This window comes from Diospyros lotus, chromosome 2 (assembly GCF_014633365.1).
Source record: "Diospyros lotus cultivar Yz01 chromosome 2, ASM1463336v1, whole genome shotgun sequence".
NCBI classification, from domain to species: domain Eukaryota; kingdom Viridiplantae; phylum Streptophyta; class Magnoliopsida; order Ericales; family Ebenaceae; genus Diospyros; species Diospyros lotus.
In genome coordinates this window covers 9,956,444-9,972,261 of record NC_068339.1, presented here as the reverse complement: position 1 = coordinate 9,972,261, position 15,818 = coordinate 9,956,444, and the positions used below count along the sequence as shown (strand labels likewise).

At 39.5% G+C, this 15,818-nt stretch overlaps 1 protein-coding gene across 3 annotated transcripts in view; it reads left to right on the top strand.

Moving 5' to 3' along the window:
- The first annotated feature begins 849 nt into the window (after positions 1 to 849).
- LOC127795328 (mediator of RNA polymerase II transcription subunit 20a-like) overlaps positions 850 to 15,818 on the top strand; it is a 39,677-nt gene continuing 24,708 nt past the window's right edge. For 2 of the 3 annotated variants that reach the window (XM_052326934.1, XM_052326933.1), the window contains exons 1-3: positions 850 to 985; positions 1,093 to 1,235; positions 1,314 to 1,492. In XM_052326934.1, coding sequence (XP_052182894.1) covers positions 972 to 985; positions 1,093 to 1,235; positions 1,314 to 1,492 — 336 coding nt within the window. In that variant the 5' untranslated portion in view covers positions 850 to 971. Of the gene's footprint in view, positions 986 to 1,092; positions 1,236 to 1,313; positions 1,493 to 15,219; positions 15,307 to 15,818 lie in introns of all 3 variants that reach the window. The other variant, XM_052326932.1, reaches the window with a different exon arrangement.

Sequence of the window (15,818 nt, the reverse complement as noted above, 5' to 3'; positions counted from 1 at the left end):
TTAATTATATTTTATTTTCAAAAATTCCCTCCACTTATAAAAAAAAAAAACAAAATTCCCACTTGATAAAAGCTTAAATGAATGCTTTGATGCTCAATTTAAACTATGAAACTAAATAGCAAATTGCCAAATAAGTTATTGAACTTTTAATTTTAGAGTCAAATTAATTATTATATTTTAAAAATGATCAAAATAAATCATTGTATTTCAAGAATTGAAGTCAAATTGGATACTATAACGAGTTGATAATTGTGTGAGATAATTTTGATTAGAAATATAGTTATTATTGTTAATAAAATTAAAATATAATTGGATAACATTAAAAAAATATCAACCATAAAATGGCTTCAAATTTAAAGTACAATGACTTATTTGTTATTTTTTAAAATATAGCGGTCAAATTACTTTCAAATCTAAAATTACTATAACTTATTTTGTTTAAAAGTAAAATTTAAAATTATAGTAGTGAAGTTTTGATGTGAGTAAATACATTTTAAAAGTTGTTACAGTATAATGTTTTATTTAATATTTTGCTCAAAAATAAAAGTAAACTATAATAGCAAAATAGCAAAATAAGATTATAAAAATATTAACAGGAGCCTTTGAATTAGTTGAAAAAGTTGTTAAAAAATATTAATATTAATTTAAAATATTTAAAATACACCATACACCATGTGGGAAGTGTCCCCATAGGTGGTTTAGATGGTGACACACCCATACTAGCAAGGCATGAGACAACGGTTGAAATATTATCACACATGAATAGTTTTTATAATTTTGTACGTAAACAAACATATGGGGGTATGTATAAAATGACAAAACTACAAGGGTTTGGGTGAAATTTACGAAAAAAAATCTAGGGAAACTTTTTGAACGACGTCGCTCAACTCCTTGCATCGCCCGCCCTGCATTGCTGCACTGAACGCGCTTCATCTTCGTTCGACCGTTCCCAACCCTCTCACTGAGCAAAAATGCCCAACAAATGGTAACGATGAACGTTGAATCCAACCTTGACTGTTTATATGCATAGATACATTGTAGCACGTATTCATACACATGGAGTGGCTGAAGTTCTTCATTGTTTTCTCTTAGGGTTTTGAACTGGCAACCTAATGCCGGGACGACTGTCAATAGCCAAATCCTCAACGAAGTCTCTCAGTGCGTCGAGGGCATGAATGGTGTCAAAGAAGGAAGGTGGAAAGCTGCCCTTACCTTCTACAAGCCCATGCTTAGAGGTAAATTAGTATATCTGTACGTGTATATGTGTGCGTATAGGGTTCTTATTTTTATGCATATTGTGGGTTAATTATTAGAACAAGCATTGGCGGCCGAATTTCCTCGGGACTTCATGGGGATTTCGCTTCCGGAGCAGCCTAGTAAGTACTACTTTGTAATTCGGGGGCAAAAGATCGTTCTCGAGGCCGAGCAGACGATTCAGACGATAATGGAGAAGCTGCAGTCTTACAAAACAAGGGTGACGCTCAATTTCGAGGTTTGTTCAGGACTTTGCAAATGGGGGGGTTTGTCCAACATTTTGGGATTTATCATGGATTAATGGTTCAATTGACTTTGATGCCTAATTTTATGAGATTTTTGGGGGTAGAACAGTTGTTTGTAACGGTTGCTTATTATGTTTCTCACTGATGACAATTGCACTTAATTTTGGGGGAATCAAGTAATACTGAGGTTGGTTACTTGTTCGACAATGGTAAGCAACGTGCGCTTTCTGCTGGCTATGCTTCCCTGCGTGGCCTTATTGTTACGAGGTAGTGTATGATCCACATTTAACTAAGTGATAGGCTAAATGATGACTGGCTTAGACGATATATAGCTTAGTTAGAAATTGGCAAATAGTTGGAAGGTATCATGCCATCATATTCTTTGCATAACTCTGGTTTATGTATTTTTTCCTTTTTCTTTTTTATTCTCTATAATTTGATGGTTCTTACTAATTTTATTACCAATAGTTCACGGGTCCACTAACACTGACTGTCCAACTCCTTTCAAGCATATGGATTTATGCCTTTACATCCATTCAAAATTTGAAATGAGAAGAGGCAAAGATGATGTAACATGCATTTTTTTTCCTTCCCATTTTGATGGAACAGTGTCAGGAGCTTGTCCTGACCTAGGGTTTTGATTAAGAACAGAATGGAGAACGACAGAGAGAAAGAGAAAGAAGAGGGAGAAAAACATAGAGAAATAGGGAGAAACAGAGAGAATAGCGAGGGAGAATTGGAGAGAGAGAAAGGAATTCGCATTCTAATGTCTCTACCCCTTCAATACAATCTCGAGTAGCTTTATATAGCTACTCTTTATTCAGTTTTTAGTTACATGTTGTAACTAAAAATGTACAGCTATACTGCAACTAGTCAACTGAAATAACAGAAATAACAGCTGCTAAGTACTCATGAGAATTAATCTGCTACAATTGGCTCTCTTGTAAGCCCAATACACTTGAGGTCTTGACATTCCCCCTTCTAGAATTTTCTTGTCCTCAAGAAATTAAAGAAACTGGGAAGCCTGAGGGAATTGGGTGAGCAGGCCTGACAGATACTCCCAAGTGTTGTGATATGGATGCAAATGGGACCATTGGACTAATACTTGTGTAAGGGGCAGATTATCCTTATAAATCACCCTCTTGTCCAATATAGCCATTGGTTAAATCTCAACCTGATTATCAAGGAGGCAAGGCAATGCTAGATAGATCATGTGGACCAATTGTCTTCTCAAGTAAAGAAACATGGAAGACTGGATGTCTATTAGTGTTGGATGGTAGCTATAATCTGTAAGCAACAGGTCCTACTTTAGCCACAATAGGTAAAGGGCCATAATACTTATGACTTAGGTTAGAAACAAGAGAGTGAGAAAAAGACTTATGTTGGAACTTTTGACCCTAAGATAGACCAAGTCTCCCACCGCGAACTTCCATTCACTCCTATTTGCATATTGCTTCATTCTATTTTGGGTAGCAGCCAACTCCTTCTTAATCAACTGCAGTATTTCTTTCCTCTGATGCAAATATTAGTCCACCATTGCAATTGATGTTGTATAGTCCACAGCGGTAGGTAGTATAGGGGGTTTGAGTTCGGAGAGTCCCTCAAAAGGAGACATCTTTAAAGAGTTGTGGTAGCTGGAATTGTACAACCATTGGGATAGAGATAACCATTTATGCCAGCTCTTCTCTTTTAGTAAACAAATACATCTCAAATAAGCTTCCTCACATTGATTTACTCTCTCAGTTTGTCCATCTATTTCAGAATGATAAGTTGTAGACATATGCAAACTGGCCCCCAAACTTTTGAAAAGTTTTTGCCAAAACACATTGGTAAAAATCTTGTCTTTATCAAAAACAATAGATCGTGGCACCCCATGTAGCTTTTCCACTGAATCCATAAATACTCTTGCCACTTCTTAGGCAGTGAATGGGTGAGAAAAGCCTAAGAAATGAGCAAATTTGGTGAGTCTGTCTACCACCACTAGAATCACATCCTTTCCTTTTGATTTAAGCAGCCCTTTAATGAAATCCATGGAAATACCTAGCCCAAGCCTATCACGACATTCATTCCATATTAGGGATCATTTTAATTTTTGCTGTAATTTGTATTTTTTATTGTGGCATTTACTACCTATTACTGTAGCTTCTAGAGAGGTTGTTAGTTGTTTGTTAGAACTTAACAGGCCACATGTAAAGGGGTTTGAATAGGACAAAATATATTGTTACAACCGTTGGGCAGGAAGGAATCTCCTGTGGTAGCGCCTACCCTACTGAGTATATTACCTCCCAAGTCTCTCTTAGAAAGGCATCTGAATGATATGAGAATTTATGAGTTCTTCCCTGCATCTCTCTGTCTCTCTCTCCCTATCTAAATTCTTCTAAAATATCTCCTTTCTTTCTCTTCGTTCTTCTGTGAACCCGTTGCATTCCTAATTCTCATTGGATTAGGAATACCGACATTCATTTTCGTGACAAATTGGTATCAGAGCATCGGTTCTTGGCCAAAGCTGTTGGGTGATTGAATGGCGAAGGAACTCGCATGAAAAATTTCGAGACACAGTTGCAGCATGTGAGCTCAACTGTGTTGGATGTCCAAAGCAGGATCGACCAATTGGAGATTGGTGGAGAAAGGAACCATGAGGCGATCATGGCGATGGATCACAAGCTGGAAGGTCCGTTGGAAGGAATGGAGTAGAGACTAGAAGGGTCCATGGCAAGGCTGCGAGAAGACATGGGGGCGTAGATGCAACAATTCACGATCATGTTCACTCGCTAGAACACGGTGAGAATGGCTCCTGATTTTCCTCCCCGAGGAAGAGACGAGCCCATTTTACTGAGGAACAGGACTAATAGGATGGAAGGGACCTCGGAGATTGAGGTAGACCCGGAGGAAGGGCTGGAATGAGCTATGGGCAGAGAAAGGAACAAGCAGCCTCGAGCCCATCCCCCGGGGTTTCCCATGCCCCGGATGGAGATACCGACATTTGAAGGGGTTAACCCCTGGTGGTGGTTGTGGAAATGTGAGTGGATCTTCAATTGGCACAACATCCCTAAGGGCTAGAGGGTAACGTTGGCCACTGCTTACTTTAATGAAGCAGTTAATGCTTGGTTTCAAGGGTGCCTTAGTGTGAGGGAAGACCATACATGGGAGGAGTTTTTCGAAAAATTGTGTGAGCGATTCAGGGAGATTAGTATGGTGGACATGATAGAAGAGTTTAATAAGCTTAAGCAAACATGGAGTGTAGGGGATTATTTGCAAATGTTTGAGGAATTAAGATCGTTCATGATCTGCCACAATCCCCACTTATCGGAAGCTTCCTTTGTGTCGAGCTTCATGAGTGGCCTGAGTGAGGAGTTGCGGCCAATGGTTAAGATGATGAGGCCAAGGACAACGGAACTAGCCTCTGAGAGTGCTCGACTACAAGAAATGACGGTGGAAGCATTAATGAAAAAGCAGAAGCAGCAACAAAAAGGAGTAGTGCTGGGAATGACCCCTATTGGGGGAAGGAGATATCACCGGGACATGGCAAAAGGTCGCCAAGGAGTGACGGCTGCTGAAGGCTCAGGGCCGGTTCTATACGGGGAGCAGTTGAGGGAGCAAAGAAGGTTGGCGGGTCTCTGTTTTCGATGTGGTGACAAGTACCACATTGGGCATCAATGTAAGAGGCAGATTTTGCTTCTGGAAGGGGATGGGGAGGAGGATCCCGAGAGAGCAGAGGAAGAGGACACGAGGGAGGATGGAGAGGAAGCTGATAGGGAGATCTCAATCCACGCCCTGAAGGGGGTAGCTAACAATAAAATCATCAAGGTAGAAGGGAAAGCTAACAGGTGCAATTTAATGATTTTGATCGATAGTGGGAGTACCCACAACTTTCTTAATGAAGACACAACCAAAAGGCTCAAGTGTCAGCTCGCGGGAACCCCACCCTTGAGGGTGACAGTGGCCAATGGGAGTCGGGTGCTGAGTAACTCAGTCTGTGGTGGTTTTGGGTGGGAGATGCAAGGAGAAAGGTTTGAGGCCGACCTGAGGTTGTTGCAGTTAGGGGGTTGTGATGTAGTACTAGGCGTTGATTGGATGAAATCATGAAAGGGGTTAGCCCCAATCAGCTTTGACTTCAATCGAATGGAGGTCTCCTTTGAGAGAGAAGGGAGGAAGATGACGTTATCGGGAGGAAAAGAAATGGGGGCGTGCAAGATGATTTCAAGAAAAAGATTGCGAAAGGTGATTAGAGGGAAGTGGAGTCAGTTGGCACATTTATTCTCAATTGTGGCCCTAGAGGATGGCCAGACCAAACCAAGGAGGCAAGGAGAGCTGTTCTTAACGATCAACACACCCCAAGGTATGTCCAACAAGGTACATCACTTAGACTCTCTTAATACACTGCTGGCAGATTATGAGGATTTGTTTGTTGAACCCACATCTCTTCCTCCAACCCTAGTTTTTGACCACACCATAAACCTAAAGCCTAACATGGAACCTGTTAACATTAGGTCTTATTGATACTCTCCCATTCAAAAGAATGATATTGAGAAAATGGTTAGGGACATGTTACAACAGTTTATTATCTGCCCTAGCCAAAGCCTTTTTGCCTCCCTTGTTTTGCTAGTTAAAAAAAAAGGATGGATCATGGTGATTTTGTGTGGATTATCGCCAACTCAATGCCATGACCATCAAGGATAAGTTTCCAATTCCCTTTGTTGAGGACCTTCTAAATGAATTACATAATGCCCGATTCTTTTCCAAGCTTAACCTATGCTCGGGCTATCACCAAATTAGGATGAGGCCTGAGGACATACCAAAAATAGCCTTAGAACCCATCATGGGCACTTTGAATTCTTGGTGATGCCATTTGGGCTCACCAATGTGCCGGCTACTTTTCAATCCCTTATGAACAGAATTTTTGAACCCCACATTCGAAAATTTATATTGGTCTTCTTTGATGATATCCTCGTCTATAGCTCTACTTTTGATCAACACATGTCCCACCTAAAAACTACCCTTGAAATCCTCAGGTCTAACCAGCTTTTTATTAAGAAATCTAAGTGTGCTTTTAGGCAAGGACATGTTGAATATTTGGGGCATATCCTATCCCGGGAAGGTGTTAGCACGGACCTAAAGAAGGTAGAAGCTATGGTGACTTGGCCGAGGCCTACAACGGTGAGGGGGCTAAGAGGATTTTTAGGACTAACTGGTTATTATCGCCGGTTTGTGAAAGACTATGGGGCCATCAACAAGCCCCTAACAGACCTTTTGAAGAAGGGGGGATTCAATTGGGGTCCCTTAGCTGAAGAGACCTTTAAGAAGTTGAAGGGGGCCATGAGCAGGGTGCCGGTCCTAGGGCTGCCTGACTTCACAAAACCTTTTGTTCTGGAAACTGATGCAAGTGGCGTTGGCATTAGGGCGGTATTGGTACAAGAAGGTCGGCCATTAGCATTTTTGAGCCAGCTCTTGAGCTCTAAGCATGCAGGACTTAGTATCTATGAAAAGGAATTCATAGCAGTGTTGATGGCTGTTGACAAGTGGAGGCATTATCTGGAAGGGGGCAGATTCATAATTAGGACTGATCATGGAAGTCTAAAGTTTTTGTTACAATAGAAACTACATACTCAGCTACAGAAGAAGGGCATGACTAAACTGATGGGCCTTAATTATACCATACAATATAGGAAGGGAAGGGAAAATGTCGCGGCTGATGCCTTTCAACAACCATAACTCTGGTGGTTCCGGAGTGGTACCAAAAGGTGATTGACAGCTATGAAGGAGACGAGAAGGTAAAAAGGCTGTTGGAGAAGTTGTCAATGGGATTTTTCGAGGTAGACGGGTACACCCTTGTGGAAGGAATGTTGAGTTATTAAGGGAAAGTGGTGATCGGGGATAAGGCAGAGCTCAAGAGTAAAATCATGCAAGCCTTGCATGAGTCTCCCTTGGGGAGGACACTCGGGAGTGCAAAACACTTACTTGAGAATGAGGCAGCTCTTCCACTGGCCAAGAATGAGAATGGAAGTGAAGAGGTTTGTGACAGCATGTGACACTTGCAAGAGGTGTAAGTCGGAAACGGTTGCCTACCCGGGGTTATTATAGCCATTGTCGATTCCTAGCCAAGCTTGGTCGGATGTGTCCATGGGTTTTATGGAGGGGTTACCCAAATCCGAAGGAAAAGATAACATTTTGGTGGTAGTGGACCGCTTTACAAAATTTGCTCATTTCATTGGGTTGACTCACCCTTACACGGCTCAAGATGTAGCGAGGCCCTTCTTAGACTGAGTTGTTAAGTTGCATGGGACTCCTAAGTACATTGTGTCTAACCGAGACAGGATTTTCACTAGCTCGATGTGGTAGGAACTTATGAAGGCCTTAGGAGTAAAGCTGAGCATGTCAACAGCATACCATCCTCAATCAGATGGGCAGACTAAGCAAATGAATCAAGCTTGGAGACCTACCTAAGGTGCAATTGCCTCTTACAACCTAGCGAGTGGAATAGGTGGCTATCTTTAGCTCAATGGTGGTATAACACCAGCCACCATTCCTCCCTAAACATGTCCCCCTTTGAGGCTCTATTTGGATACAAACCCTGTATCCTACCAACGTGGAAGGAGGCACTAAGGTAGCAACTGTTAGATTTGAAATGCTATGGCACACACCAAGAGTGATTTTAAAAATTTAATTGAACTTGAAAAACTTTTTAATACAAATTAAGATTTTAGTGATTTAAAACGTAAAGCATATAAAATGACAATTGTAAATTTACAAAGATAAATATGTGAATCAAGTGAGGAATGGATAGGCACTTGACAATAAAGAGAATTTAAAGAACACAGGCACACAATAGCACCAAGATTTATAGTGATTCGGCTTAACCAAGCCTAGTCCACTACCTTATTTTCTAACTAAGGATTTTTCAACCAATCCACTAAAAATCCTCCTACGTAACCAAGTAGGCCCTCTAGTCCAAGACTAGGAAATTACAAATGTCTTGCTTATACAAGCAAGCCCTTTAGCACCTAGCTAGGATAATACAACCTCTTGCTTGAAAAGCAAGCCCTCTGGCAATACAAGCTAGGAAAAACAAGAAAGATACAAAAGAGAGTTTCTAAGAGTAGACACTCTTAGTTACAATGTCTCTCAATAAAGATACAAGGCTTGAAGTAAATAATTACAAATGAAGATTAAAGCCTTGAAGAGAGAAAAATAAAGCACAGTCGATATAAAAACAAATGAGAATAATTGTAAGCTCAAATTATTTCATTCCCGTCCATTAGCCTCTTCTTGATCTCCTTGATTTGTATTTATAGGCTTTCCAAAAGCTTTGCTCAAAACTAGCCGTTTTTGAGCCGTTGGAGAATGAGAAACTAGCCATTGGAGACTTCAGAGACATAAACTGTCGACTGACTAAATATGTTAGTCGACTATATTTTTGGATAAAACTAAAGCATATTCGACAGATATGTAAGCATAGTCGACAAATGAACAACCAAATCTACTGATAGTCGACAAACATCTTCACATAGTCGACACATCCAAAATATGAAGAAAATTTATAACATCATACACACACATAGTCGACAGAATAATTTTCATAGTTGACAGAACCTGCACAATAGTCGACAGAACAAAACATAGTCGACAGATTGAAGGAGATAGTCGACAGAGCCTAAGGCTTAGTCGACGGAATGAAATACATAGTCGATAGATTGAAAGCATGTAGTCGACGGATGAAGCACCAGAACATTACAACATATTTACATTCCATTTTCTTTAATTTATATTTTACATTCCATTTACTTTAATACATAAATGTAAATAAGAAAGTACCCCTTATTTGAATTCAATAAAAACATCTAAAAAATCAAAATCTATAACCATAAGAAAATAGAATTTTGGTTTTAGTACAAACTCGGGATTTAGCAAATTTGCCACTCTTGAAATACATATCTTATATTTATTGAAAAATTCAATAAAAATCGTTTTAACAACAATGAATACTAGCTATCAAAATACTGGGAGATAGTTTTTCAAAATGGAAATATTTTCTTATATGTCTCCTTATAATGCTCTAATCTTCCATACTTAGAAGTTAAACATCAAAATACACAATAGGATGATTTGAGTAATTTGGCTCAACAACATGGTCTTTTGCAAACCAATTTGAAAAATCATTTAGGAGATTCTTTTAAATCTTAATAATCTCCAACTAATATAGAAAATCATAGATCATTTTGATTTTCATATTCTTGACAAATCATAATCTCCAACAAATCATATTCTTGACAAATGACTTAGGGAATAAATTGATTTTGTTTTTCATTATCAAAACCAAATACAAGAGTAAAATATCAACAACAGTGGATGACTATCTTTAGCAACGAAGAAGGGTATCACAACAATTGAAGCAGGAACTAGCCGCTACTCAAAATCGAATGAAGCAGACAGCTGACAGGAGAAGAAGTGAGAGGGAGTTTGCTGTGGGGATGAAGTTTACTTGAGATTGAGGTACTCATATTTAAAGTCAATCACTCAGGGGAGAATAACCAAACTAGTCCCAAGTATTTCGGGCCTTTTCCCATAGAGGCCAAGGTAGGAAGGGTGGCATACCGTATAAGGCTACCAGCTGGGTCCCAAATCCACCCGGTATTTCATGTGTCTCTTCTAAAGAGTTCAGTGGGAGCGCAGCCCTACCCTTATTTCCTAAAGAGACTAACAAACAGGTGGAACCGGAGGCAATTATTGAAAGGAGGGTGATTTACAAGCACAGGGCTCCGTTGATTCAAGTGCTGGTAAAATGGCAGGATAGTTCGTCCGATTGCAACACTTGGGAGTACCTCCTAGACCTCCTAAAGCAGTTTCCAAGAGCTGCCAGTCTTCTCAACATTTCTTGAGGACAAGAAATCTGCTAAGGGAGGGGGAAATGTCACGACATTCATTCCATATTAGTGATCATTTTAATTTTTGCTGTAATTTGTAGTTTTTATTGTGGCATTTACTAGCTCTTGCTGTAGTTTCTAGAGAGGTTGTTAGTTGTTTGTTAGAACTTAACTGGCCACGTGTAAAGGGGCCTGAATAGGATAAAATATGTTGTTACAACCGTTAGGTAGGAAGGAATCTCCTGTGGTAGTGCCTACCTTACTGAGTATATTACCTCCCAAGTCTCTCTTGGAAAGGCATCTGAATGATATGAGAATTTCTGAGTTCTTCCCTACATCTCTCTGTCTCTCTCTCCCTCTCTAAATTCTTCTAAATTATCTCCCTTCTTTCTCTTCGTTCTTCTGTGAACCCATTGCATTCCTAATTCTCATTGGATTAGGAATACCGACATTCATTCTCGTGACAAAGCCTATCCTGGAATGTCCAATGGTTGCAGCAGTCCAGGATAAGCCATTTGTTCTTGCTTGCAACGCTGGCATACTTCATAGGCCAACACATACTCTGTAACAATCTTCTTAAGATTGGGCCAATAAAACAATTGCCTAACCTTATGATAGGTGGACCTTATGCCTGAGTGACCCCCTAAGGGTGAGCTATGTAAAGATTGCAATATCTGCCTTTTAAATGTCATGACCCCAAGGGTATATTAAGCATAGTATATCATATGTATTAGTAAGTGTTGTACCTTACAACTTTGCTTGCTTGTACCTTTTAGTTGTAAAGTCTATAAATAGGCTTAATCCTAGAGAATTAGTCATATTGATGAATGATAATTTGAATTGTCTCTCTCAAATTCTCTCTCTTCCTCTCGGTTCTCCCTAATTTCTCTCTTAGTTCTTTGTTCTCCCTCTCGATCTCCTTTATTATCCCTCTATTCTTGTTGTTCTCCCTCAATTTCTGTCTAATTCTTCCTCGAATTCTTCCAATTTCCTATCCAAACTGTAGGTAAACCCTAGGTACATGACATTTGGTATTAGAGCTGATCAATCCTCAACTGTGGTTCCATCAAACTTGTAGTAGTTGGCTTGGATTTTTTAAGGTGAATTTCGATTGTTGATCCAGATCGACGTTCCTCAGTTACAGTAATTCAGGAAGGCAAATTCTAGAAGTAGTTTCATAGGCGCTGTAATTTAGGCAATTATCAAGAGGTTGTGCAGAGTTAATTAAGTCTGCAAAGTTGTGGAGTCAGGCAATCCAGAGTCGAAGCTGAAGACGAAGCAGATTTAGTGAAGTTAATTTAGCAAATCAACAGAGCTGACTGAATACTGATTTAGGTGAGTAGTGGCGAATTTAGAGCCGATTGATTTGCTGCTGATTGACCTAAGCGATTTAGGTGGATTAGGTTTACTAAACTTGAAGCAACGATTTTTGGCGATCGAAGCGACTTCTAATTGTTGCAACATAATCGATTGAACTCTTAGGAAGCTGTAGTAGAGCCGATCGAAGAAGACCTGACAATTACTAATCCCAGGCGATCCTTGGAAGTAGATTGTCAATGAATTTTGAGGTAAGTAAATTGAGGAAATGGCGGAAGGCAACCACACGATGTAGGAAGAATTTGATAAATACAGAGAAAATCTTGATAATGTTGGCTAAAAACTGGGCAACTTAACGAATATGATTGCCAAGAAGTTTCTTGCAATTCTGATTGAAATAGAGGTTAATTGGACTGAGTTTGTGGAGGATAGATGTGATCGGTCTAGAGAAAGCAAGGACCGATGTCATTTCATAATTTCATAAATTGAATTAGGTTGGATCAATGATGGAGTATTAAGACTAGTTTGAAGAATTAAGGTCCTTGATGTTGACTTCGCAACCTGCCTTAATGGAGCGGTACTTCGTTTCCAATATCATCAGTGGCCTTAAAGATGAACTGCGATCAACTGTTAAGATGATGTTACTTGCCACCGTTAAGCAAGATGTTGAGAAAGCATGGTTACAGGAGTTTGCTTTAGAAGCAATATACAAAAAGCACGGGATCCTACATATGATATCCAATTTGCAGGAAGTTGATGAATTACCTGCAATCGGCAGTTTTGATCAGGAGATGGTTGATTCAGACGCTGGAGACGATATTGTTGGCGATAGATTGGCAGCCGACGCTGCAAAGGAAGGCAGTTTGCCTAATAGGAATTTTTCTACTGCATCTACGGATAGAGTTTAGGATGGAGAAGTTATTGAGGCTCCACTGAAGAAGAATTCTGTTGAAATGAATTTGGTTACAGTCGTTAAGAAACCAGAAGAAGCGCTAATAAATCAAACCAGAAGAAGCACTAATAAATCAAGATGTGCCTACTGAGAGGGTGCAGGAGAAGAATGAGGAATTATTCGATGGATTGATTGAGGAAGCAAAATTCATTACATTTCCACTGGTGCTGGTCTTTGCAGAGGTCTAGGAAATTATTGGAACTTACCTATCAAGTGGAGAAGAAAGCTGTGACATGGAGATCATCGAGGTCTACATTTTATTGCAGGAAACGCAAAAAGAAAAGGAATTTAAGAGAAAAGAGGAAGAAGCTGAAAATGAGGAAGAACGAAAGGAAAAAAAGAAGGATAAATCAGATAGTGAAAACGGGAATTGGATGAATAAATGATAGCACGATTATTGTAGTTTCTTGGGGACAAAAAACCTCTCAAGGAGGAGGGATTGTCACGACTCCAAGGGTATATTGGGCATAGTATATCGCATGTATTAGTCAGTATTGTACCTGACAACTTTGCTTGCTTGTACCTTTCAGTTGTAAAGCCTATAAATAGGCTTAATCTTAGAGAATTAGTCATATTGATGAATGATAATCTGAATTGTCTCTCTCAAATTCTCTCTTTCTCCCTAATTTCTCTCAATTCTCTATTCTCCTTCTCGGTCTCCTCTGTTCTCCCTCTATTCTTGCTGTTTTCCCTTAATTTCTGTCTAATTCTCCCTTGGATTCTTCCAATTTCCCATCCAAACCCTAGGTACATGACATTAAACTGCTTATGTGTCACCTATAACCATTCTTCCCTTAAACTGGATTATATCATTAGATAGGGCATACCCAGGTTTTCTATTAGAGTTGACTAATAACTGGGCTAAATGTAGAAGATAAAGAAGAATTCAAAAGAGGACTATCATGAAGACTCCTAAATTATAGGAGATAAGATTTATAAAGATAAGATTATCTAGTTCTAATTATTCTCCTAAATTTTAGAGATAGATTATTTGTATTTTAGATAACATAAATATCTTGTAAAGTAGATTAGATTAGACTCCTACATTATGTAGATGTCTTGTGTATATATTGATATCATATCTAAGGGAAATAACAACGATTTTATTCTCTCTAGGATTAATTTTCTGCATGGTATCAGAGCAGAATTTTCTTCTCTTTTTTCCCTGTTAGTCCTAGCCAATTTCCGCCGATTCACTAAGGCGTTTCTGTCTGATTTGTTCCCTTTCATAGCCGCTGGACTTGATCAACTTGTGTCATGGTCGGAGTGAGCAGCCAACCCTTTGAGATTGTCCCTTTCCAAACCACCAATTCTGTGAACATGGACAACAACAGTCCATTCACAATCACCGGTCATAAACTAAATGGCCAGAATTTCATTAAGTGGTCACAATTCGTTATGATGTTCATATGTGGAAAAGGGAAGGATGATTACCTCACTGGAGCAGTCAGCAAACCAAAAGAGGATGCAGCACAGTACCGGATCTGGAAGGCTGAAAACAACATGGTGATGTCTTGGTTGATTAACTTGATGAACAATGAGATAGGTGAGAATTTCTTGTTATACAATACAGCCCAAGAAATTTGGGAGGCTGTTAAAGAAGCCTACTCCCACGTTGAGAATACTTCCGAGTTTTTTGAGATAGAAAGTGTTCTCAATGACTTACGACAAGGTGAGTCCCAAGTCACTCAATATTTCAATTCTTTGAATAAGTTTTGGCTTCAATTGGATAAGTGTGATACTATCCAATGGAAGTGCACTGAAGATTCTTCCAAATACAAAGAAATAGTGGAGAAGAAGCGGCTGTATAAGTTCTTGATTGGTTTAAATAAAAACCTAGATGGTGTGAGAGGTAGGATTCTTGGCACAAAACCTCTACCAAGCCTCAGGGAGACATTTGCTGAGGTTCACAGAGAAGAAAGTAGGCTGAAACTAATGTTAAAGCCCTCAAATTCAGGGCTGGAACATTCCGCCCTATTTACCCGAGGAGGCAGCCTATCAAATCCCAAGCAGAAGAAGGGTCGTCCTTGGTGTGATCATTGCCACAAACTTGGTCACACAAAGGATACATGCTGGGATATCCATGGCAAGCCCCTAGATTGGAAACCAGCACATGAAAGGAAGAGTAAGGGTAATTTTACAGCAACCGAAGAGACAACTTCGGCCTCAAACTCAAGCTTATTTAGCAAAGAGCAGATGGAGTGGCTGCAGCATAATTTTGGGAAAACCCAGCTGCAGGGTTCTACGGTGGCAGCAGGTTCTATAGCCCACAAAGGTAACCCTCTACATGCTTTTATTGCTAATAGTAAGCTATCTATCCTATGGATTGTTGACTCAGGAGCTTCCGATCACATGATTAGTAATGGTGGACTGTTAACAAACATTCAGCCATGTGACAAAGAGTGGAAGGTAAGGATTGCTGACATTAGCAAAAGTAGCAGGAATTGGATCAGCTGTTCTGTCCACTAGTTTGACACTAAAAGATGTCCTATTTGTGCCTAATCTAGACTGCAACCTTTTATCTGTTAGTAAGCTCACTATTGATATGGAGTGTATTGCAAAATTCTCAAAAGATGTATGTGAATTTCAGGATCAGATTTCGGGGAAGATGATTGGCAGTGTTGAGGCTTGTTCGGGACTCTACATTCTTCAAGGGACTGACTCCAGAAAAACTGAAGTAAAATCCTGCTATTGTCATTCCACTTCACCTCCTTGTTTCTCTAGTTTTCATTCCAATAATAGTGCAATTATGTTGTGGCACTATAGATTAGGACATCCAAACTTTGCTTATCTTCAGAAATTGTTTCCTTCTTTGTTCAAGAATTCAGATTTACACATGTTTCAATGTGAAATTTGTCAATATTCCAAGCATGTTCGGACTCATTATCCTAGTCTCAAGTATACTCCATCCTATCCGTTTTCTTTGATTTATAGTGATGTGTGGGGGCCTTCTAGAGTCAAAAATGTTATCGGGGCTCGTTGGTTTATTTCTTTCATTGATGACCATACCCGTCTTACTTGGGTCTTTCTCATGAAAGAGAAAGCTGAAACTGGCCACATTTTTCAAACCTTCCATACCATGGTGAAAAGACAATTCAATGCTAACATTCAAGTTCTTAGAACAGATAATGCTAAAGAATATTTCAATTCAATTCTAGGCACTTATCTGTCCCAACAAGGCATCATTCA